This window comes from Elgaria multicarinata, chromosome 22 (genome assembly GCF_023053635.1).
Source record: "Elgaria multicarinata webbii isolate HBS135686 ecotype San Diego chromosome 22, rElgMul1.1.pri, whole genome shotgun sequence".
Taxonomy (NCBI): domain Eukaryota; kingdom Metazoa; phylum Chordata; class Lepidosauria; order Squamata; family Anguidae; genus Elgaria; species Elgaria multicarinata.
In genome coordinates, this window is record NC_086192.1 from 6793423 (window position 1) to 6818483 (window position 25061).

Here is a 25061-nt window from a genome sequence, read left to right on the forward strand (position 1 = left end):
GAACCACAGCACGCAGAAAGTTGAGAGTGGTCTCAAAATGACCCCCATCCACGACTCTCTGTGCACAAGAATTTTCAGAACGATAGCTTAACCCCCCCCCCAGTTATCCCCGATTCTTTCCCTCAATGCAATCCTATGGGCGAAAAGCCGAAACGCCGTTTGAGCCCTGCGGTTGACCCGATTTTTAAAAAAATATTGCACGTGAACCACAGCACGCAGAAAGTTGAGAGTGGTCTCAAAATGACCCCCATCCACGACTCTCTGTGCACAAGAATTTTCAGAACGATAGCTTAAACCCCCCCCCAGTTATCCCCGATTCTTTCCCTCAATGCAATCCTATGGGCGAAAAGCCGAAACGCAGTTTGAGCCCCGCGGTTGACCCGATTTTTAAAAAAATATTGCACGTGAACCACAGCACGCAGAGAGGTGAGAGTGGTCTCAAAATGACCCCCATCCACGACTCTCTGTGCACAAGAATTTCCAGAACGATAGCTTCAAAAACAACGTAGTTATGCGCGATTATTTGCCGCAATGCAATCCTATGGCGAAATGTTTTCAAGATGGCGACCGGAGCGCTCCGACTGAACTCGGAGCTCCGAAAAATGGTCGCTTCTCTTCGCCTTGCTTCTAGGGGGTCCGCGGTCCGCTCCTACTCCGCCTCTGGGTAAGGCGGAGCAGGCCAATCCGCTACTGCTTCTACGCTCCTAATCGGAGCGGAGCACATCCCTATTGGATTCAACTCTGGATCATTCCAGAAGGTGACGGAAAGAGTCTACAACAAATTGTGGCCGCGCGGATGCCTCTGCGGTTTGCGACGCACATTTGAGCACCTCTCATTGTGTTCCTGGATTCGGAGTACGGAACTCACACTTAAGAAGCGAAGAAGTACCTCGTTGGATCAGACTGCGGCCTACCTAGTCCGCCATACTTTGCAGAAATCCCAGCAACCAGCAGGTAACTAGGCCAGTGGCCCACCAGTGGATCATGGTCTACCTACCTCCAGACCAACCCATGCTTCAGAGGAATGAACGCAAGACGAACCGGCAGGCATCTTTAAGTAACTGGAGAAGCTACGCTCAAACAGAAGAAGGCATCGGCATGCAACTGAAGGACGGTGCTTTCTAAAAACGGTGAGGTTTCGGACTGTAAGGTTGGAATGCCGGTTGGCATTCCGGAGACAGTTTGACACCCTGCAGCCAAGCCCCGCAAGACCTGCTGTGCCTTGTCACATGGGCTCACTTCTCTAGCTGGACACACTCTTGGCCACAGTGCGAGAGTGCAGTGCCAGAACTTCCAACTCTTTCCCCATGGACTGCTAAATAAAATGCCCCAGCGCTCCTCCCCTGCCCCACGTGGAATTTGAGCAAGGGGGGGGGGAGAAAAGAGCGAGTCGCTTCACATCTAGTGCCTTTATTCTTCCATTTCATCTCGGGAGCGTAGTGTGGCGATTGCGTTTCTGCAAGGGTAAATGAACGTTACTTGCAGTAGCCTGGACTGCTCTTTTCTCCACAAAACATTTCCTTCCAGTTGACATGCATAACAACATATGATGATGCAGATTCGTTTGTTTCAGTTTTTAAATTATGATTATCCTGGCCATCCTCCAGGGAGCTCACATGGTGCAAATGTGGTATTTGTTCCAGATATCTGCTCACAGGCCAGCAAAGGACTGGGGTCCCCTGAGCTCATCAGATTTTTTAGAAATCAGACATCATAGAGGAGTTCTGTTACCTCTCTAAACTGCGAGACACATTGCCAGATGCTCGGGTTCGCTTCTGCCAAGCCCCAGCCTCCACTCCCATCCTCCATGCTGCGAGAGTTGACAAGTATCTGAGGCAAAAGGCCACCCGCCTACCCAGAGGAGCAGCACAAGGGCTCCCTTGAGCAACAAGATGACAGGACTGAGGGAGCGCAGTGGACCTTGGCGGCTCTCCAGCAGCGAGTGGCACAGGATTGGCTCTTTAGTACCACCTGATTCCTAGGCTGAACCAGGAGGATGGTTTGTGGTATTGGTATCTTGGCTCAAACTGTCTGCAGTTCTCTCCTCCAGCCAATGGAGGGAGTAGGCGCCTGCCCTCCTCCCCCCCCCCCCCCGGGGCTCCTTGTCGGCCACTGAAGGTGCAACGGAATAACTTCTGCGTCAACCATTTCAGCGTTTCCGACTTCCGATTTGTTTTTCGTTGGGTCCTTCTAAAGCACACTTTGGAATGACGTGGCGACACTTTTGCGCGTTGGGTCTCCAGTTGCAGCCGAGCGTAAAAGACATCCGAGAGCAGCCACCACATGTCTCTGACGTGTCAAAGCCGGGGAAAGCGACGCCTGCCCACCGCTACATGTGCTTGGCGTCGGAACGTCTTGTTCAACGGTGTCTCCCCGATGTACACATTACCGCGTGCAGCTTCCGTCTCCACTTTCATCTGTATCGGCAGCATTAAATATTATTATATCATTTACTCTCTCGAGCAGGAAGATGATGTTTGGCAGCTTGTTCTATGAATTTTTCATAAAGATAAAAAGCGGCCTAATCTTGTGAGCTTTAACTCTCAGTAGCGGTAATGGCTTTGATTTAAAGCGTTTTGTCTTAATGATAGTTATATTGAAAATTTCCTGCTGCTTTCAAGCACACACGGTTATTATCATAAACACTGATGGTGCAAACGGCTGCCAAATTGCGTGTGGCAAGAGAGGAGGCAGAGAGAGAGAAAGTGACGAGGAGCCTGTGTCAGGAGGTTGTTGTCAGTGAGAACTTCAGCACACGGTGTCTTCCTCGAGTTTTGCTTGGATCTCTGGCGATGGCAAAGTGGGGTCCGTTGCTCATCCATATTTTCAGTGGCTCAGCAAGGTAAAAGATCATGCACAATCCCTGGCCGTGTCTGTAGGACTCTTCTTCTGAGAAATGCCCCTCAACCTTGGAGGGTTTGTACGTGCCGAAACAATGCTAAGCTCAGCTTGGCCCACCCACTCGCTAAGTGTCCCCTGGAGGTGCTTGAAAGTAGACTTCCGATGCGGACGGCTCCTCAATAGAGACCAATTATTTACGTCCACCTAGGCAGGCATTCCCCCATGTGGCTGCACGATCCTAGAGAAAGCAGCCTCCCAGCAGATCTGGGGTCGCTTCACAGTGGCGGGAGCAGCTGGGAAGAGGAACCGTCCAAGAAGTCCAAAGGCTTGTCAGTTCCGTAAGGAACACAAGGTGGCACCAAAGGGAATTTTGTTGGTATCAAAGTCGGCGTGGGAATGAATTCTGCACGAGTTCGCCCAGGCGTGCCCCTAACTTCTCTTCCTACATTTCTCAATGCGCAGTGTTAAGATGGGGGTTGAGAAGCAGGCAGGAGTGGCACAGAGCATGTTTGGGAGCTAATATAAGCAGCCGCCTGACACTGCCCGGGTTACAAAGGCGTCGTGGGGCACCTCCTCAACACACATCTTAAGAGTATGTACCCAACCTCCAACAAGAGGGGACAGTGCAGGCGCTTTGATGCCGCAATCAGATATGAAAGGAACAGAAAGAAATGACCCTAAAAGTTACTCTGTAGTGTGGTGAATCAAGGAGGTTTGGGGTACGAAAGCTATTTCTTCTGAGTTACCCCCCCCCCGATCAATTTTGGTTCTTCATCTGCAGGCTCTGTTTTCATAATGGTGTGATATATTCCGATGATACGGTTGGTGTAGAATATAGGACCAAACTCGTTTCCCCTCCTTTTTTAATGTAACTTTGTATTTTCTCACACGCATGCTCAGACTTGCTCGTTCCTTTAGCTGGGAGGGTGACGAGAAATGTTGCGGGCCGCGAGGGTTCTAGATGCTGCCGTGTTCTAAGGAGGCACGGGCAGCGTGCACTGCACCAAACAGCCTTGCCTCCTTAGCGACCACAGAGATATTAAAATATACCTCCAGTCTGCTTGGGTTGACGGAAACAAATGTTTTGTTCAAATGTATGCAAATATGCCAACCTGCTTGAGGATTGCTGTCCTTCACACATTAGAATGCTCCCTGCTCGCGATGTGGCATTTTGAGATTCGAACAAAGTCAATAGCCCACATCCCAACCCACCATGTTGAACTACGCCATTTTGGGGGCAGGTTCTGCTCTACATTTTGCCAGGATAAACGCGGAGTACTTTAACTTCGTGCTCTTTGCCTCATTGTGTTGGGGTTTTTTAATTTTGGTAACCCGTGGGTAGGGGCATCTGGAGGTTGTGAGTGTGTTTCATCCCTTTGTTTTTACTTCTTGCATGACCCAAACCAATTGGATAGGACTCGCCTGAAATCGGCCCATAGTTCAGTGTGGGGTGAGTCTCACTCGCCTGATTTGGGCCACCTGGACTTCAGTTCTTGTGGCCAGGGGAATATTACGGAACGGCCCACGAACTGCAATTCTTAAATGATGCAGTACTAAAATGGGGGTGAGGGTGCGGGGAGAGGTGATCTTGGAGAATTCAGAACTTCAGGAAAATCCAGGTAAGGCAAAGAGAGGGAGGGAGAAAGTTGAGAACCTCTGGTTCCTACACACACCTGGTGTGAATATATGTATATATAAAAACGTGTGCACAGACGATATATTTGTATACACCTGTGGGTTGGGGATTTCTTTTGTGGATGAATCCAGGTAGACTATCTCCAGCCACCTTGGTTCAGCTTTTCTCTGCACTTCTCATTATATACTGTATTCCTTGTTATTTTAATCAGCCAGGCACTATATTTCCTATTTATGTATTATTATGCCTGCTGCGGAAAAGATCCTCTAGTAAATCTAGTAAATACTACAGTTTGTTTGTTTTTTAAATCCAGGCTTGATGCCTTTGTACCTGTACGGACCCTGGAGCATGTATGATCAAACCACGGTCCATTCTCTTCTCTAAATTCTATTTTTTTTTCCCTTTTATGTTTCCATTATTTCTAAGTGTAAAGAGAGAGAAAAAAAAGAGAGTACAATTTAATATTGAAAATAACAACCAATCCAGTATCCACAATGATAGAGTCACTGTATCTCCAGGGTTCCCTGATTACGGTTTCTATTCTCCGCCCGGTGAGCAACGGGCTCCATTATCGTACGCAGACTATGGTTCCATGGGGCCACGGGTGGCTCAGATGCTTCGTAGCGAGCTCCCTGCTTCAGCGAGTAACTCCCCCCTTCACCACCTTCCCAGCCCGGATCAGTTTAAAAGCCCAGGTTTGTATAGAATTTCATTCCTTTGGGGAAGCAAAAAAAAAAAAAAAATGAGAAAAAATTACGATAAGAGCATCACGTATTTAATGACGCGCGGAAAGAGGGCTGCATGCGGTGCCACTTCACGGTTGGCTACCAAACTTCACGCCATCCTTTTCCTCCGTTCCAGAATTTTTTATCGACTCTGCTGTAATTTTGAAGGGCACGGCGTTTCCCCCCCACACCCCCACGGGCCGGTCTAGAGCGGATCGAATGAAATGTCAGTGGGAATTTAGTACCGTTGCGGCGGTGGGGTGGGTGGGAGCAAGCTAGGGGTACAGGTAGGGTTGCCATATTCTGAATCCACAAAACCGGGACAATTTTTTTTTGGAAGGGGGCAGGAGGTTTTTTTAAAAACAACAACAACAGAGCAATATGTAAAGGTCTAGGGAAAGAAAGAAAGCTATCTAAGTTTTAGTTATCTAACACTGCAATCCTATGTGTGTCTACTCAGAAACAAATCCTATTAAGTTGCAGCCTAAAGTACTTAAGCGCCTGCAAATAAATAATAGGCAAAGAGCAGTTTAAGCATACAAACAGAAAAAAAGGACACTAAATTACATTTCTCCGCTAGTTCTGAAAAGCTAGAGGAGACTTCAGTATGGAGACTTATACTCCACTGAGCAGGCTCAAGGCACCATTTCGGAGGTTGGAATTTCTCCGGCCGGCTGGAACAGGAATCTGGGATTCTTGACTGACTGGCCGGGACGTTTTGGAAATGCTTGGAAACTGTGACATTCCCGGTTTTCCGGGATGTATGGCAACCCTAGGTGCAGGGCAAGTCAGTGGAGGTGGCTCACGAGAAAGCCTTCTTCTTCGTGGGCTTGGATCAAAATGTAGCCGCTTTCTTGGAACACTGAAGGCCGTCTTGACTTTTTTTAACAGCAGAGGATTTGATGCAAAACATCGAAATAAATGCATGAAGAAGATTAGTATTATCGTGCAGGTGTTTGAAGTGAAAGAGATTCACTTAGGAGTGTCTTTTAGTTGCCCTGAGTTTGCTTATGGAGAGACGTGATAGAAATTGAATATAGATTTAATATAGATAATAGACATTTATTAAGACCAACCATCATGTCACTGAATAGTGAGCAGGTTTTCAGGTCCTCCAGAACTCTTCATCAGGCTGGAAGTTAATCTAAAAGGGGAGAGGAGGAGAAAAGGCTGGATACATATTTTGGATAGAGAGTTTGTCTTTCTGCTAATCTTTGACTTTGACCTTTTCTACACAAGGCTTTTATCTGCTGTATTTACTTTCATTTTCGTTGCACTACATGAAGAGCATTTCCTTTCCTGCTTTTCTGCTATGTAACCTCTAGGTGGCACTGTGGTATAGCAGAATAGTGCAATTACTCAAGTGGAAAAAGCATTTTCTTTTGCTTTCACAAATAATGCCACACTTTCCGTGCTTTAAACAACTCACCGGCGTTGTCTAAAGAAGCCGTAAACAACCGGGAGTTGTCGAGCACACAATAAATGCCTTGTGTAGTAAAGCCCTTTGGAACTCAGACATTTCTTTATGAATTGTGGTGAGCCGTTTCCTTAGTGATCCAATCTAGAAGGCTTTCTCTACTGCACCTTTGTTTATCTATCAGGCTTGTCTGGAACTGACATTGCCTCAAGGAGGAGACTGAAATTATCCACTTCCATTTTCATCTAACAATCCTGTCATTTTGTCCAAACTAGGAGCTGTTATTAGTTTTAATGATGGTTCAATCCAAATAACCAAAGAAAAGAGAGTGTAGTTTGACTGTTGCTTATTTGAACCAACTATTGTTTAAACTAACCACAATTTGCAGTTTGGACAAAGCAAGAAAACAGAAATGGTTGCATCTGTGCACTTCTTTTGGAGAGGGAAAAGTCTATGCATATGCAGTAGCTTGGGATTCATAAATGTAGCATTAATCTACGATTTAGAGTTGCATCCAAACCCTACCAAGGTTTCTTGCAAAGGGTCCAAACGTGTATGCATGATTTGGGTTTTTAACATGCTCTACCTTGAATCTGACCGTCTTCTGAGGGCCCCCTTCACACATATTTTTAAGAGGTTTTGGAAAACTTGGGTTTGCTTGCTGTGTGAAACGGTTCCCTCCTTGCCTTAAGTAGGATAGGAGGAATCAGGGGCAGGCAACCCGTACCGCAGCCTGTTGCCCTCCAGATGATTTGGAAGACAACTCCCACAAGTGACAGCCAATAGTCCGGGATTATGGCAGCTGTGATACAAAATATCTGATGGTGTTGCCTGCTATCTCTGATCCTGATTCAACTCTTCTCTTGCTCATAAGAAGGTCTGAATGAGGTTTCTAAGAGGATTTCCACTGAACCTGGTTAGAAACCCTCTTCGGACCTAAACGTTCGACACGCAAAGGTCTGTGGAGCAGCTTCCCCCGCTCCCGATAAGGTGGGCTTGGGTATGCAATCCTGCCCGTTACACATGTTGAGTCCTCCTGGGTTCAGTCAAACACCTGAACAGGGTTATAGATGTATGGCTGAAGAGGGTCGGAAGATACATTGTCTAGAACAGCCATCCCCAAACTGGTGCCCTCCAGGTTTTTTGGGACCACAACATCCATCATGAAATGCCCATTGGCCCTGCTGGCTGGGGCTGATGGGCTTTGTGGTCACAGCCCGCTGAGGAACTGCTTTTCAGCGTCCCCACAGATAGAAGTTAGGGTGGCCATAGATAGCCGTTGAGAAAGCCATTATTTTGATGTAGCTAGGATTGGGTACCAGTGTGTCAATCCCCACCCCACCCCGAAAACCCCAAAAGATAGTAGCAAAGAGAAGAATCCCTGCTCTTTCTAGCTCAGTTCTTACTTGGGCCGGATCTACACTACTGCTTTAAAGCGCTTTATAACAGTTATAAAGCACTTTAACTGCTTTAATGAGCTATAAAACTGTTATAAAGCGTTTTAAAGCAGTAGTGTAGGTCCGGCCCTAGTGTGGAACATTTCGAAAATAGCTCTCATTAATGCAAACGCCGAAGAAGTGCTCCCCAAGCGGCAGGTTGCAAGGAGCTGTTAGTGCGAGAGAGTGACTTAGGACAGCCCTGCAGTGTAGTTCACCCTGAATATTGCAGGTCTGAGTGGTTTACAACATTCCCGCAGAGGCTGGGCCGAAGCGGAGAGTTTCGCTTACGAAACCCTCGCAGGATAATCCAATGCTTTTATCCTGACATTGCAGAAAGTTCGCAATGGGGAAGCAGTCTGCCACAATCCGGCACTGTAGTCCACTGTGACTGCAGGTCGGAGGGCCGTGGTGGAAGATCATAGCTTGCAGCAGACCCCACAATAGAGCCCACTAGTTGAATCGCTTGCGTATGCCCCCTCCTGGGTCAACTCAAACACTCACGCTCTGTTGACTTGCATGGAGATCCGCTCTGTTGATAGATTCATTTTGTACATGCAGTAGAAGAACAGGGACACTTCATGCCGGTTGTAATATTTGTTTTTCCTGCTCCCTCCCACACTTAAGCGTCAGGGATGTGCTACAACATTTTGTTGCAGGGCCCCAAACAACAGAACTGCCCTACCGTTGCTCTCGTAGGCATGGGTCGCCCTTTTGAACCTATACTCACTTAAAATACCTTCACAGAAGGGGTGTGTGTTATTTTCTCCCCCTTCCTTCCCTCGCTCTAAGGAAAGGCCCAAATACTTCTACAGAGGGTCCGTTTGAGGAAATCGACGAAGCAGGAGGCCGTCATTCCCCCCCCCCCCCCCGGCCTTCCAGCCCCACCTCAGCGTCGCAACGCCAAGGCGGGTGTCATAATGAATCATGGCTGGGAAATTTCTTCCCGGTTTATCGAAAGCGAGTTTATCTTTCGGTGGCGACCTTTTCTTGTCCAGCGCGGGATTAATTTGCGGGCGGGCTTTATGTGAACATGCCAGTTCATAGGGCAAAGTGCCAGATAAGCCAGCCGGTCGTGTTTCCTTGTCGGCGCCCGGCTTTTTCCGCGCAGCCATGCAAACGGGCCCGGGCGTGTGCAAGACCTCACCGCTCGCACGCGCGCTGCGTTTGCTTGCTAAAAGTGCCGTCGGCGGAGAGGAGGGGCTGCAGTCGGTACCCCTCGTTCCGGGAGAGACAGACAGACCAATCTTGTTTCCCACTTGTGTCTGTTTTTACAAAAGGTTTTTACAAAAAAACCAAACTCACCAGTGACTAGTTTTGAGTGCAATCCTATGCATGTTGACTAGCTTTGGGTGCAATCCTATGCTTGTTTAGCCTTGAGCTAAACATGGCTAGCTTTGGGCACAATCCTATGAATATTTAGACAGGAAAAAAGTCCTACAACTCCCAGCATCCCCCAGCCAGTTTGGCTGGCTGGGGGATTCTGGGAATTGTAGGACTTTTTTGCTATCTAAACATGCATAAGATGGCTGGGAGATGCTAGAAATTGTAGGACTTTTTTCTCTGTCTAAATATGCATCAGGTTGCGCCCTTTGAGGCTGCCCTACAATCAAACTGTATATTCGATGCAAACCCACTCTTGGAGGAGTTTAAAACCAGCAGGTGGAATACTCAGACCAGAACCAGAACGATGCCAGCATAAGGGTGCTTTGATGTAATGCAAGGGCTAGGAGATCCTTGCAGAACACCCGAAATATAAAATCAAGCAGCTTGCTATTTTTTTCTACATAATTTGATTGCATTATATCTTAGTGAGCAGTCGGGGAAAAGTCCACCTGCCCTCGCTTTCCATTCTGCCTCCGCAAGTCAAAAGGGGCTAGAAACTTCCCTTTTTAAAACAAATGTCGACATTTAGGGGGAGGCCGTGGAATATCCCGGAGGAGGCCGTGCACGCATAACATGACGGCAACAGACCTGCTGCTTTGGGTATCTGTTTCTCAAGCAGCGCACCGTCCGTCATCCCGTGACCGTCGGCCATGTTGGCTGGGGCTGATGGGCATTGTGATCCAAAACATTTGGAGGGAACCAAATTGGGGAAGGCTGATCTAGATGGTGATGGCTGGTCTAGAAGGCCGATCTAGAAGGTGGCTGCACACAGAGGAACAGTTTTGTTCCCCAGGATAAAAGTGAGAGCTGCCCTTAGACATTCAGTGGAGAAGTCCGCCATTTTGATGTAGTTGGAATTGGGTACCAGTGTGTCCACCCCACCCCACTCAAAACCCCAAAAGATAGTAGCAAAGAGAAGAGTCCCTGCTCTTTCTCACTCAGTTCTTATTTAGTGTGAGGCATTTTAATCATAGAATCATAGAATAGCAGAGTTGGAAGGGGCCTACAAGGCCGTCGAGTCCAACCCCTGCTCAATGCAGGAATCCACCTTAAAGCCTCCCTGACAGATGGGTGTCCAGCTGCCTCTTGAAGGCCTCTAGTGTGGAAGAGCCCACAACCTCCCTAGGTCACTGGTTCCATTGCCATACTGCTCTAACAGTCATAGAATCATAGAATCATAGAAGGCCTCTAGTGTGGGAGAGCCCACAACCTCCCTAGGTCACTGGTTCCATTGCCATACTGCTCTAACAGTCATAGAATCATAGAATCATAGAATAGCAGAGTTGGAAGGAGCCTACAAGGCCGTCGAGTCCAACCCCCTGCTCAAGGCAGGAATCCACCCTAAAGCATCCCTGACAGATGGTTGTCCAGCTGCCTCTTGAAGGCCTCTAGGGTGGGAGAGACCTATTGATCACCCTACTGATTCAAATGCCAAAGAAGAAAAATGCCTCATTGCCCCCCAAACTGCCCAGCTCTTCCCAGCGCATGAACCTGACAGGAATTTCAGCAGCACCTTGTGACATTGTGCCAAGAGAATGGTTGGGCTACAGAGAGATGAGACTGCTGGTCCCGCTCGCTCTACCAAAGCTCTTGAATGGGTCTGCTGTTCTTTGGATGTCGGCCTCGACGTTGACGACGTCATTCCCACGCTCCTTATTTTGAAATATCCCCAGGAAAGCCTTTGAGACAACTTGAGTGTAAATGTCATGTCATTTATTTTATTTCTATACTGTCCCATAGCCCAAACTGCAGTTGATGCTCAGCTTATAATCAGTGTTGGGGGTGTGAGAGAAAGGATTATTTTACCCAAAAGATCCGCTCTTAATAGCTAGAGAAATAATATTTAAAAGCCGTAGGTAGGGATTTATAGGTGATCAAGGACTCTGGGATGGAGAACGTGTTAGCTTGTAATGTATATGCTAAAATAATTATACTCCTAATGGGGTTTAGAAATTGCGCCCAGCTGACTGTATTGCGGGAAACTACCTTCACAGAAAGAGGGAGGCTGGACGTGCACAATAACTGACCCAGTGGGGAAAAGAGAGCATATAAATGTGGTGCTACGTCCCAGTTGAGAAAAAATGGGAGTTGTACCACAATAAACTCGCATAATTTTGTATATTTGTTTTTAAAGTTCACTGTTTTTAACTTTTGTAAACCGCCCAGAGAGCTTTGGCTATGGGGCAGTATATAAATGATAATAATAATAACAACAACAATAACAATAACAATAATAATAATAATTCCCAGCAGCATATATAACACCATCAGTGGGCTGTTGGAAGCACATTGTCAGATAGCCTTCAAAGTCCTTCTTATCCCCGTCAGAATGGGAGGAATTAGAATTTCGGGTAAATCTGTAGACGAATGGAAGGCTGAGGGCTGTGATGGTGGTGAGAAGAATGGAGCACGGAGCCTTTGCTGCCAGTTCTGCTTCCTGTGTTCTCTGTGTCTTCGGTTCTCTCCCTAAACTCCCGCAATCCCACCATGCTCTGTTTTATCCCATCTCTTCCTGACTCCCCTGCTCCATAGAAACCGTAGTTGTCTTTTCCTCTTATGAACCGTGTGGTCCAGGGTAGCGCTTCGGGCCTTGGACTGGGGAGACCCGGATTCGAGTCTGCCCTCAGTCATGAAGCTGCCTGGGTGACTTTGGGCCAGTCACGGACTCTCAGCCTTACAAGGTGGTTGTTGTGAGGATAAAAATGGAGGAGAAGCGTGTCCGTGAGGTTGTTGGAGGAAAAATGGGATATCAAATTGGGGGGGGGGGGGGAGGTAGAAATTGTTTGCAGTAGCATGATGTAAAGGAGAAAGTTCATTTACTGGCTGTGTGGTGGCCGCCTCTTTTTACCAACAGGAAGACTAGGGTTGCCCCCTGAGCTCATCCAAAAACACTTTTGGGCACTCGGCTGGGTGTTTTATTAGCTCATCTCTAAAATCAGTGGGAATCTTCTATTCTTCCTCGTGGTCTCTGGGCATCACACATATGGTCTCTGTGTGGAGACCACATTTGGGAGACTTCTACAGCTAGGAAGAAAGGCGGCTTAGGCGGGAACCCCACCCCCACGGCTCACTGCGCATGCCCCAACGGTTCCCGCATTTACCTCAGTCTCTCTCCGGTAGTATCACGAGGGAAGCTTCTCAGTGTCTCCTCAGTTTTTCCTCTTCAGTTAGGCATCCTTTTGTCCATCTTTTATTCGTAATTTCCTATTTTTCCGTTTGTCTTCGTTCATTCGTTCGGCTCTGCGTTTTTGTTTGCTTCTTCGCAGCCTCTTGATCGCCCAAAATGCACGGGCCGGGGTAGCAAACTGCTGCCGTCTGATGGGCTTAATCCCGGTCTCCTCTGTTTAGGAGAGGGGTATAGCTACTATTTTCTGTAATTCAAATTAATGAATATATTAAATGAGCAGTTGCTGTTTTAAGTGGACACCTAAAAATGTAAGGTGCAAAGGCGGTGAGCGCCCGTAGCCTCCGGGCATTCTTGTCCAGTCTCAGTGACTGGCTGCAGGCCAGTGTCCAGCGTCCACTCAGTGGCAGGACCTGGTCTGCCTCTGCGTCACGTGCGGAATGGCTTTAAACGGCCTTAAATGATATTGAGAATGCTGGCAGTCGCTCCCCTCTTTGAAATCAGTTCTTCCAGCTCCCCCCTTTGCTTATATCTCGAAAACCTCCCCGTTCCTGTGGTTCTGCCTCTGCCTTAAATTGTGGTAGCCCCACAACACAAAACCGGCCATCAGAGACCCAACTGGCGCAGTGCTCTTATTTTCCATGGCGTGGATCCATCACTTTCACGAACGTGTCCCCCGGCGCTTTTGTGCTTTCAGTTGGAGGGGGGGGAGCGAGGGAGTTTGCTTTTGAATCACGCGCTTTTGCTGACTCATGTTCGCCTTACTCTCTCCATTAAGCAGTCGGAGATACCGAGACGGCGACGCGAAGGCCACGGTTGCAAGTCCGTGTCATTATTTTCAGCGCCTAATTGAATGTGAACTTCTTGGACCTCTGTGTGGAATCTAGGCTAATGGGCGCACAAAGCCGGGGCTGGAGCTCCCCGCGCCCGTTCCGGCTGTGGCCCAGTGCCGTTTCCTAAAAGGGGAAGGTGGGAAACAGACTTTTACTACTTTATTAGTTTCCCACTGGAGACTCATTTGGGAGCTGCAGGCTGCCTTTGACAGGAAGGTTAGATCCACCGTCCAATAAACCCGGAGATTACAGCGGCTTTTACCATTGTGTTTCTCCTCCCACTGCAGTCATCAACCTGCGTGACCCCAATTTAAAAAGAGCCCAAAATAGTAATCCATCACTTTTTGCCGGTGCGTTTTTGTTTGGGCTTGTTTCAAAAATATTGCTTTGCCCCGTACTTCATAAAACTTCATGACCGCCAAATGGAATTGGCGTACTGGTGCAGAGAGGCCGTGTTTTCATCTCGAGTCGCACGGCAAGGCTGTTCGCCCAAGACAGCGGGCGACTCGGGAACGAGGAAGACGACGGTGTGTCGCGCGGCCGCCGTCTGGAGGAATATCTCGCTTCTGGTTCTGTCCCCCTGCCCCCAGCCCATTGTGGCTGCTCACGACAGCATTAGTAATGGGATCCGTAAACCTCAAACCAGGGGATCCACCTGGTCCAGAATACTAACATGGCCGCCCTCCTCTCCTGCAGCTTCCGGTCTTAGCAACTTTTTACTCTTCTTGCTAGCCCTGTGGCTTGTCATGCCCAAAGGACTGTACCTCATCCACCCAGCTGCCCAGGCGTCCTAGGTAAGGTAGCTATCCCAGTTTCCTCTTTCCGTATCCTTCCCTTTCCCAAGTCCATAGGCCTTGTTCACTCACTCTCGTTGAGCCTTCTTTGAATACGTTCCTTTCTGTCCCCAACACCACCGGTTAAGTACTGTGCCAATTTGGTCCTTGTAGTGCGTCCCTTCATCAGGGTCAGACCTACCATTCGGCAAAGCGAGGGGACTGCTCCAGCCATTCCCGTCCTCCGATGCCATGGTGGCCTGGATGCTGGCTTGTGGCTGGCTAGCTTCTCCGAGCGTGTCACAGTTCAGGAGGGCCCTGACCGAGAGTTCAGGCAGAGAGGCAGCCGGCTCCCATCCATGCACTCTGGCATGGGCTGTCCACTTTCATGCGCCACGCCACCCATGCGCCACATGCAGGTGTTGCCGCTGCCGCATTTGTTTTGCGCAGGCACCGGATGGAAGGGTGAGCCAACGGTGGCAAGGGGTTGGTGGGCAGAGCTGTTTGTGGCACGTGCCCTGGCAAGCCTGCTGCCCTCAGGTGCGGTGGAAGACGCGCGCCTGTTGCCAATGTAGAGAGAAGGTTCAACTGCCAGCCAGTCAGCTTATGGATGTGAAGGGGGTGTGGGGGTGTTGCCATCTTGTCCTTAGCTTCAGGCAGGAAAAATTCTTGGGCTGGCCCTCCCATTCAGAGTCCCACAGGCACATCATGCGCCTCCTTGGGGAGGTGTCTGTCGGTTTGTCTGTTTCTCTCTCTCTCTCTCTCTCTCTCTCACACACACACACACACACACATTTCCACCCACTCTCCTGCTTTCTCAGCAGCACTGGAGATTTTGGGAATGGCATCCTAAGGGAGAGATCATACAGCTCGTTCAGCCTCTTACAGGAGCATGGGAAGCTGAGTCAGCCAAGGAGAAGTTATTTCTCGCTTTAGCAGGAGTTCGAGGTGTCATTTATCAGCAAAAGGGAAGAGCAGGGAAACTCCACAGCGTAGACAAAGGATTGTGAGTCTTGCATAGCGAACCGGCATCGGGCACGCACCGGTGGCAAGGCCTGCAGCTCAGCAATCAAGTGAATGCTTGCTCTAAGCAAGCAGGTCGGTAATGGCAGGAACATTTTTCATGTCGTCACCCTCCCAGGGACCCGAGCGATGGCGGCCCCAACTGTTAGCTTTTCGAGGTAGAAGTGTTTTGCCCTGCCTCGACTGCGTCCCGTTGAAAGATCCAAGAGGAATAGCAGGCTATGCAAATCCCTGTCCTTTTAGTGCCAATGGCAAAGGCGCATACGTCGGACCTGTGGCAGAAGTGCTGCCTTTGCAAGGAGGGCAGGACACGCTCCGTAGTTGCCAGGGAAGAAGACGTGCCTCCCAGAAAGTGTTAATGGAGCCAGTACAAACTGAGCCAATGAGAAGGCCCTCGTCAGTTGGCTGATGTGCCAACCGGTCAGAGGCGCGTGGCTAGCGAGCAAGAGGGCATTATATATATCCCATTGCTGGCTGATGTGTTACAATTCATAGACTAGGGTCTTGCTTTGCAAGACCGGCAGACCTTCCGATGGTGCCTGACTCTAGACCGTACTTCCCCGTGCAGTATTAGGCCTGCATCCTTGCCTGTCTTACTTCAGGTTGCAAAGTTAGTGGAACTTACTTCCTCTGGACAAAAGCAGCTCTGACTGGTTTCAACGTGTCTTGTGATCCAGTTTAAACCAGAATGTTGAGATTAAAAAAAACAAAAAACATTCCTTGTAAGATCTACATTTCCTCTTGTGCCTCAAATTGATTTTGAGCTTTTAAATTCAGCGAATTTTCTCATTTTTACCTCTCCTCTTGGGGGCTTCTTTAGGGTTAACCCCTAACCACTGAAGAAAAACACGCACACCCCAAATCGGAGGAGCACTCCCTTTCTTTCTGTGGTTATTTCACATCCGACTTGGAAGTATTTTTCAGGTCTTGGAGGAATTAGGATGCTTGTATTGTGAGTGTTATTAATCAGCATATTCTGATTAAAATCCAGTTCTCAGCAGGGGCTTGAGGAAAGTGGTACAGAGTGCATTTTGCACACTGGACCCAATAAATGAAAGAAGATAGTTCTTGGAACTGCCACACCGTCTTAGTTCTGCGATCACGGCAAACGATCAAAGTGAGACACTGACAGTGGGAAATTACCTGTGACTTTAGATATTCAACCATATTTGTTCAGACTTTGCAACCAAATCCGGAATGTACAAACAACAGTGTGTCTGTGTGTGTGCGTCTGTGTGCGTGTGCGCGTTTAACGGCCGTGAAAGGAGATTTTTCAACAACTGGTAGTATTACCCATTGCTGCTACGTAGAGATAGCTATAGAGTGGTAAACACATCCCTTGTCCCTCGTTTGGGTAAGCAAGGCATAAAATGTAATGGATGCATCAATCTGGGTTTGCCCCAGATGCCAACCAGGACATCTTTATTCAGGTTTTAAAGCAGTCGGATGGTTCTGGGCACCACACTTCAAGAAGGATGCAGACAAGCTGGAGGGGATTCAGAGGAGGGCAATGAGGATGATCAGGGGTCTGGGAACAAAGCCCTGTGAGGAGAGACTGAAAGAACTGGGCATGTTTAGCCTGTAGGAGAGAAGACTGAGGGAAGACATGAGAGCACTCTTCAAATACTTAAAAGGTTGCCACACAGAGGAGGGCCAGGATCTCTTCTCGATCCTCCCAGAGTGCAGGACATGGAATAATGGGCTCAAGTTACAGGAAGCCATTTTCCAGCTGGACAGCAGGAAAAACTTCCTGACTGTTAGAGCAGTATGACAATGGAACCAATGACCTAGGGAGGTGGTGGGCTCTTCCACACTAGAGGCCTTCAAGAGGCAGCTGGACAGCCATCCGTCAGGTATGCTTTAGGGTGGATTCCTGTATTGAGCAGGGGGTTGGACTTGATGGCCTTAGTGGCCCCTTCCAACTCGACTATTCTATGATTCTATGAAAAATAAAAGCCCTGGCCCATTTGAAATTGGCATACATATTGCTGGTAACAATGGCACCAGTGAGTATTGTGCAACGCAGTGACTTGTCGGTGGCGTGCTGAAACATATGCTCTCTTTAAACTAGGGGTGGGCAACTGGTGGCCCTCTAGCTGTTTTGGCCTACCACGCCCATGACCACTCACCGTTAGCTCTACTCTGGCTGGGCTGATGGGACTCAGAGGCCCAAGTAGCTGGAGGGTCACACGTCGCCCACCGCTGCTCTCCGCCTGCGTACATGTGAGCAGAAGTTAAACCCTGCTATTTCACGCCCATCCATCCTTGGCCCTCCCCTCCTCTTTCTCGCACACACACAACACACGTAGACTGGTCAGACGGCTGCTGATAACGTACTGACTGAGGCATCGCTAACTGGCATGGCTGCAATTGCGTCAACCCGTAGTTATTTCAAGGCAAGTGAATTTAAAATCTGTACGAGGCCGTGAGGGGTGACACCACAGCCTTGGAAGGGAGTTGTCTGATGAGTCTGCCGGGGGGGGGGGCTAAAAGCAGGGTTGCAATTGCTTGAGCAGCTTTTACCGTTCATTCATTTGTTTCTTTAAAATGCATTGGACACTCCCCCCCCCCCCAAATCTTTCGCTAAGGAAGCTCCTGATAAAACGAGAACTGGGTGAGCCCTCTGAGGCGCTCTTGAGATTGGATCAGAATTCCCCCTGGTTTTTCAAGGGAAAAGGACAATTCATTCAAGGGCTTGGGAAGGTGCTGCCGTTCTCTCTGCCTACCTCGGCCGCTGCCCATCACCCCACGGCTGCCCTCTGTCACCCTGCGGCCTGCACGTTCCCCCTGTCACCTCCTCTCATTCTTGGCAGTGTGGAAGCCCTTTACTTGTTTATTTATTTATTGCATTTCTAAACCACCCAATAGCCGGAGCTCTCTGGGCGGTTCACAAAAATGAAAACCATTCAAAGTATAAAACAACAGTCTAAAACCATCATATAAAATACAATATAAAAGCTCAAGCAGATCAAAACAGCAGCAATGCAAAATTACCAATTGAAAACACCATGTTAAAATTTATAGACTGTTAAAATGCTGGGAGAATAAAAAGGTGGCGTCTAAAAGCATATAATGTAGCTGTGTTTAAAACACAGCTGCAGAACCTCGGCCCTCCGCGGACCCCGATCTGGCCCTCCGCAGTTCCCCACATGGCCCCGCCCCATTCCCCAACTGCCAATCATTTTGTGGTATTTGTTGTTGTTTATTCGTTCAGTCGCTTCCGACTCTTCGTGACTTCATGGACCAGCCCACGCCAGAGCTTTCTGTCGGCCGTCGCCACCCCTAGCTCCCCCAAGGTCAAGTCTGTCACCTCCAGAATATCATCCCTCCATCTTGCCCTTGGTCGGCCCCTCTTCCTTTTGCCTTCCACTTTCCCTAGCATCAGCCTCTTCTCCAGGGTATGCTGTCTTCTCATTATGTGGCCAAAGTACTTCAGTTTTGCCTTTAATACCATTCCCTCAAGTGAGCAGTCTGGCTTTATTTCCTGGAGTATGGACTGGTTTGATCTTCTTGCAGTCCACGGCACTCTCAGAATTGTCCTCCAACACCACAGTTCAAAAGCATCTATCTTCCTTCGCTCAGCTTTCCTTATGGTCCAGCTCTCGCAGCCATAGGCTTGATTTGCCTCTCCGAAGTTTAATTACTGGCAGGTAGGAGCTTTAAGCTACAACGGGCTGGTATTGGGGGCGTTTTCAGCCCCACCCCTTTGCCTTGGCTGCACCCATTTTGCCTTTGGCCCCCACCCTCACTGGGATGTGCCCCCCCACCCAAAAAAAGCTGTCTGAAATGGAATTTGGCCATCAGGCGGAAAGAGGTTCTGCACCCCAACCGTGAAAGAACCACGGCCCCCATCACCTGTTGCAACCCGTCACTTACTGTAGGCGACAGAAAGGGGCAGAGGGAGGAGAGAGGAAAACTTTCCTTTTGCTTCTTCTGCCCTTCACCATCTCCAACAGCGAGGGAAAGGAAGGGGGCCTTTGGGGAGTGGGAGGGCAGCAGAGACAGGCAGGAAGCCGCCGGGGCTACTTTTCTGAGTGTTTTGATTTGGTTCTGAGTGGGACAGGAAGCGAACCACACAAGAAAAAGAAACTCCCGACCCAAAGTAGAGCAGAATGGGACATGGAACCAGGTGGGACCAGCTGCTTCCTAAGATTTGCCAACTGCAATCTAAAATTAATTCGCACATTGCGATCCAAAATTATTAAACTAAAAATCATCGGAGCTGGTGGAAAATAAGATGAAACATTGAGTAGTAAAAACAGCTAGAACCCGTGACTCTGACATGTTTGCTCATGCTTTCTTGCAAATCGCCTGTTTTGCGGCGGCTGTTCCCATTAACAAGAGAGAGATTTTTCATTTCAAAGCTCTTCCCACATTCTCCTGACAGACTGAGCAATCTTATTTAGATCTTCAAGGTAGCAGAGCAGGGACCAGTTAAATGGTCTCGCTCCCTGTGACGATGGGGGCAGGGGAGGTCCTTTCGAAGAGGAGGGCTTCCCTGCCCAGAGTGGTTGACTGGTTCCTCCTTTGCTGGCGCAAATCCAGTGGCGGCTGAACGGCCAACTTAAGCTTCTGGGCTGGGCACGTCTTTTCCTCTGTCGTGGGGGTGGCCCACAGCCCCGTGAGGCTCCCGTCTCTTCAAGCAGGGTTGAGTCTTCGACCCACTGAAAAAGACTGGTCAACCATGTCCAATAACGCTCGGTATTTTTGAAAGCATTAAACGATCTGATATTTTCATCCTCCATAGGTTTGGGGTTTAAGGCGAACGACCAAAGGTGCAGTTAGGTTTCAAAAGAGCGATGTAACGAAAAGTCCGTTTCTAAAGATCGTTGGGCAAAGTTAAGCAGCAGCCACCACGAGCGCCGGCTTCAACAGTTTTTTCGCCTCCACCCCCATCATTACAAAAGGTCACCTTCCAACACACAGCCTGCCCCGGCCCTCACCTAAAATCCCAGTATCCTGCTGGGAAACAATGTGTGCGAGCCCCACGTGCCCCAGAGAGCATCCCTGGTTCTGCAGAGAAACAGGGTCCGTGCAGAGGGCTCCCCTCACACGCTCCGGCTCTCTGCAGAATTGGGCTACCGGCAGCTGGCCAACCAGCTGTTTTGCAGGCTGGCGGGAGCCCCGTTCTCCTGGGAATCAAGGCGCATGCGCCCTGTGTGCTTTGGTTCCCAGCAAAATGGCTGCCATTTTGGCAGTGAGGGAGGGCTGCGGTCCCTCCAGGCTTCTGTGGGGGCTAGCGTGACCTCCCCCCAAGACCCCTATTAACAAATAGGTCATAAATTGCCATTATCTGTCCAGTCTATTGCCTTTCGTGCCACCCCTGCCCCTCAGGTCACCTCAGGTCACCTCCTTTGGCTCACTGTCAGGGCAGCTCCGCCGTGGGGGCCTCCGCACAGAGGCCCTTTGGGACGCCCCCCGTCTTTCCCCGCATTGGCCCTGTGTTAGCTCGTGAGGAGGTGGCTGTGTGTCCGTCGCTCTCGCCTGGGTGAAAAAGGGCCTTCCAGAGAGCTCTCTTGCAGAATTGGGCTACCGACAGAATTGGGCTGTCAGCAGGGCCGCTCTCTCTTCACTTGACTGAGCTGGAAAAAGAAAAGTCTGCTCCATCAAGTTAATAAAGGGCCTCTGAATATCTCAGCTGGGTGTTTTTTCTCCATGAGTGAGAGCGCCAAATGTTAGCTTGACATTTCATCTCGAATATTTTTTTAAAAGGGGGCTCTGTTTTTCTAATGCAGTCTGGCACGATGGAGTTGACTTTCGTGGGCTCTGTTCCCCGCCCCACCACCACCACCGAACCCGCTCACCTTTCCGTGTTGCCGGCGCACAAATCCCCCTCCCCAACATAAAATCATTGTTCCCTTCACTGAACGGGCAAGACTTTTTGTCTGATGGGATACTTCAAATATTTAGCTACGGATATTCAGATATTTAGCTACGAGAGCCAGTGTGGCATAGTGGCTGAAGTGTTGGACTGGGAGTCTGGAGATCCAGGTTCTAGGCTCCGCTCAGCCACGGAAACCCACTTGGTGACTTTGGGCCAGTCGCAGACTCTCAGCCCAACCTACCTCACAGGGTTATTGTTGTGAGAATAAAATAAAATGGAGAGGAAGAGGATTATGTATGCCGCCTTGGGTTCCTTAGAGGAAAAAAGGCGGGTTATAAATGCAATAATAATTAATAATAATTAATAATAACAATTAATTAATAATTCAGATGCTAATTCAGCGCTAAATGACCTAAACACACTAATGTTTGCGCAACTGGGTCATCCTAATGCTATACAGGCTGGGGCATGATGGGAGTTGTGGCCCGACACATCTGCAGGGCAGCAGGTTGACGTTTGCCCTTTATTTTAGGACTTCCGCTCAAGCGGTACCAAATCCCTACCTGTGATTTTCCAATAGTGCTTTTTGTGTTTGGCTTTTTTAGCATGGGCGGCTGTTAAGAGGTGGAAAGACTCCCAGGTGATGTGCAGGGCTTTGGCGAGAGGCCCCCGGCTTCTCGGCAGCGATGGCTCCTTGATCTCAAGAGTCCCTCTAAAGAAGATGAAGAGTCCGCGCGAGGCAGGGAGAAAGCTAATGTGAAACGCCACAGGCACAGAACGCACCACCAGTGTTCCTCACACAGCCGGGGAGGGGAAAAGGCGCAGAGTGGGGAGAAGAAAGCAGGCAGGGGTCCCAGCCGTACCTCCAGGCTACGGGCCATTTTGACCTCTGGGGAAACTTGCAAGCTGCAAGAAAGGCCGTTCTGCAACCTCCAATTTCACTTTGCCTAGAGACATTGGCGGAACAGGGCTCTGTTATCAGGGAGGGCTGGGCCCATGGGGTTTCAGCATTTATTCCCATTCTCTCCCCCCCCCCCCCACACACACACACTATTTTAAAGCCTTTTTTCAAATACGTCCATTGATTATTTTACAAATCAAACATCTCTAGGCATTGCAAATAGCCTAGGTTTATTTAATAACAGTCTTGCTAGAACGCAGGTTTCTGGGTTATAGTTTGAGAGATTTGAGAGCGCCTTGTTCAGCGTAATTAAGCAATAGACTTTGAAAGGTCAAGTATGATCAGCTGAAGAAATAGCACTGCTTGTCTTAATATGGATCTGAAGGAAGGGGTATGTGTGTGCGCGTGTGTTCCCCTTTGTAGCAAACTGCTTCTAGTTCAGCCTTCCTCTGCCGGATCTCCTAACATCTCTTATTCCACCAAATAGTCGTAAGAAAAAGGGTGCTTAAAGTCTTTGAGATGTAGGAACTGGCTTCTTGATTGCTATTTACATCTCTCTCTCTCAGTCTGTCTGTCTGTCTGTCTGTCTGTCTCTCTCTCTCTCTCTCTCTCTCTCTCTCAATAATTTAAGATTCATGGTACTTAAGATAATTATTTCTGCATCTAGCCCTTCATTTCTTCACGTATGCTGGCAGGGTCCAAACAGTTTTGGAGATGGAGGCAGGCACTTCAATTCTTTAAATTAAGAGGGGAAGGAAAAGGAATCTAGCCCTCTTTTTGTATCTGAAACACTCCCCGATATTCCATTGCATATCATTTGTTTGTTTGTTCGTTTTTATTTAAAGAAAAACATTTCAAACCTCCAAATCTTCACGTACCTTGAGAACTAAAAAGGGTGGGTGGGTTTGTATTTTCAGTGGATCCAAAAAAAACCAAAAAAACGGTTTTCCTAGCTGTGATTTGCTTTCTTTGCTGTCAACGTTTAATATCAATATTAACACAATGTGTAGTCTAAAACTAGTTCCTTTGTAGTTTGCATGGGATGTGAATGCCGTCTCGACGTGCCCAGAGCTAGAAAACTCGTTTTACTACTGCATGAGCATCAAATCAGATGTCGGAAAATACATATATATATATATATTTGTGATAATTTGGTGAAACTGAGCACCTACAGTCTCTGGTTGCAGTAGTGTGTTGAATGATTTCCCCTCCTTCTCTCTTTATACATATTTCTATATATTTGGAGCTCCAAGCTTCTTAGTAGTATGGGCTGACTATTATTGAGTACTCGCTCTCTTACCGCATGGCCTTGGTTAAGTGTTACAAGTTGGACCTAGGCTGTTTTTATTATTATTAGTGTTTGGCTTTGTAATAACTGTGCATGCTTGGCTTCCGGCCTCATACCCAGCTTTATTCTCTGCACACCAGTCTTGAATAGCTACAGTGCTCAACCGAATTTTGGCGCACCCGCTTCCCCGGCAGGCTCCAACCCAGCCCGGCCCGGAGGATTCCCAGGGGCAAACAGCCCGGGTCCAGTTGCAGACCTCTACGGTACAGCCAGCCAAGATTCCGGTGTTGGTAACTACATAAGTGCTGCGAGCCCTCAACCTGGCTCCGGCTTTGGGCATGGAATTGCTGTAAGTAGCTTTCTTCATTTACCCATTTCTTCTCCTGCAGTGTCTTGGGCTCTGGAATGAGCAGAGTTCATTGGCGGTGTGCACTCCCCCCCCCCCTTTTTGCTCTCAGACGAGGGTCTTGGATATAAGCTACTCCATTTACTAATAGGCCTTTTAAAGCAGTGCACTCCGGAACCTTGCTTGTGAATCAGAAGCTAAATTGAATCTATTTGTGTGCATCTTCCTCGGCACCGACCTCATCTGTGGATTCCATATAACTGAAGTATCCCATTTTGATAGCAACAGAAAACGGTTACTCTTGTCTTGTAGTAGAGTAAAACCTCATTCAGCCTGACTCATATTTAGATCTTTTGCCCGATACTGGACCTGCATTGTGTGTTCCCTTATTTCAGATAAAAATCAGCTGCTGAGAGGGGCCCATTTGTCGGAGGTATTCATATCTGCAAAAGGGAGGGGCAAAAAGAAATTTCTACTGATCCATCAGTCTGCGTAGCACACCAAATGTATCTTTTCAGCAACATGTGTGTGCTTCTATTTAGGAAAATTGGTAAAAGAAAATAATCTCTAGCCAGGTGATTCAACTTACTTTAGTGCCTCCACAAATGCCACTGTTCTAGAAGGGCAGGAGCGCTTAGATTTTCTTTATTATTATTATTATTATTATTTATTTATATAGCACCATCAATGTACATGGTGCTGTACAGATAACACAGTAAATAACAAGACCCTGCCGCATAGGCTTACAATCTAATAAGTTGTAGTAAACAATAAAGAGGGAAGGAAACAAGCCGGACCAACAAACGTGGGTCATGGCCTGAGCTAATTTTAAGTCACCAAAGTCCACCTGCAAGTGACACGCATATCTTACGAAGGGTGTTAATCAAAGAGGTGCTATCTGGGAGGAGCCATGCCGTGGTCCAAAAACGATGTATTACTATAGAGCCAAGAGTGATTTAGGAGCACTCTTAAGACTTCAAAATGGGAAGCCAAGAACGTCTTGTAATTGCACTGTGCAAGATGAATACCTCTTTTAATCTTAAGCCAGGCTAGAAATTAAGCATTGATAGAACACGCCGTGGGTGGATGGATTCACATGACCAGATTAGAACATTTCCTTCCACAAGGAGGCTGCTCCAGCCATCCCAAGGCAAGGTATCCAAATGCAGTATTCAAGGCAGAAAGCCTGTGTGCACTAGTTGCTGGGGAACATGGGTGGGAGGGTGCTGTTGCACCATGTCCTGCTTTGTTGGTCCCTGGCCGATGGCTGGTTGTCCACTCTGTGAACAGAGTGCTGGACTAGATGGACCCTTGGTCTGATCCAGCAGGGCTCTTCTGATGTTCTTATGTTCATATACATCGGGGCCTTGTGTTCAAATCATAATCTAATCTCTGTTTAGAAACTGAACAATATTGTATAGTGGAGGGGGGAAATGGTCATGTGTATCCAATTTACACAAGGAGAGTGAAGTTGTTCCTTGTAATCTGATCATCTGCAGAAATGTTAG

General features: G+C 48.4%; 1 protein-coding gene across 14 annotated transcripts in view; it reads left to right on the forward strand.

Moving 5' to 3' along the window:
* Positions 1-25061, forward strand: part of MSI2 (musashi RNA binding protein 2) — a 529178-nt gene that overhangs the window by 498180 nt on the left and 5937 nt on the right. For 4 of the 14 annotated variants that reach the window (XM_063146636.1, XM_063146638.1, XM_063146639.1 and 1 more), the window contains 2 exons: positions 4996-5172; positions 23348-23556. The exons of 1 other annotated variant lie outside the window; for it this stretch is intronic. In XM_063146636.1, the coding sequence (XP_063002706.1) occupies positions 4996-5172; positions 23348-23556 (386 nt within the window). The remainder of the gene's footprint in view (positions 1-4995; positions 5173-23347; positions 23557-25061) is intronic. 9 more of the 14 variants (XM_063146643.1, XM_063146645.1, XM_063146648.1 and 6 more) reach the window with 4 other exon arrangements.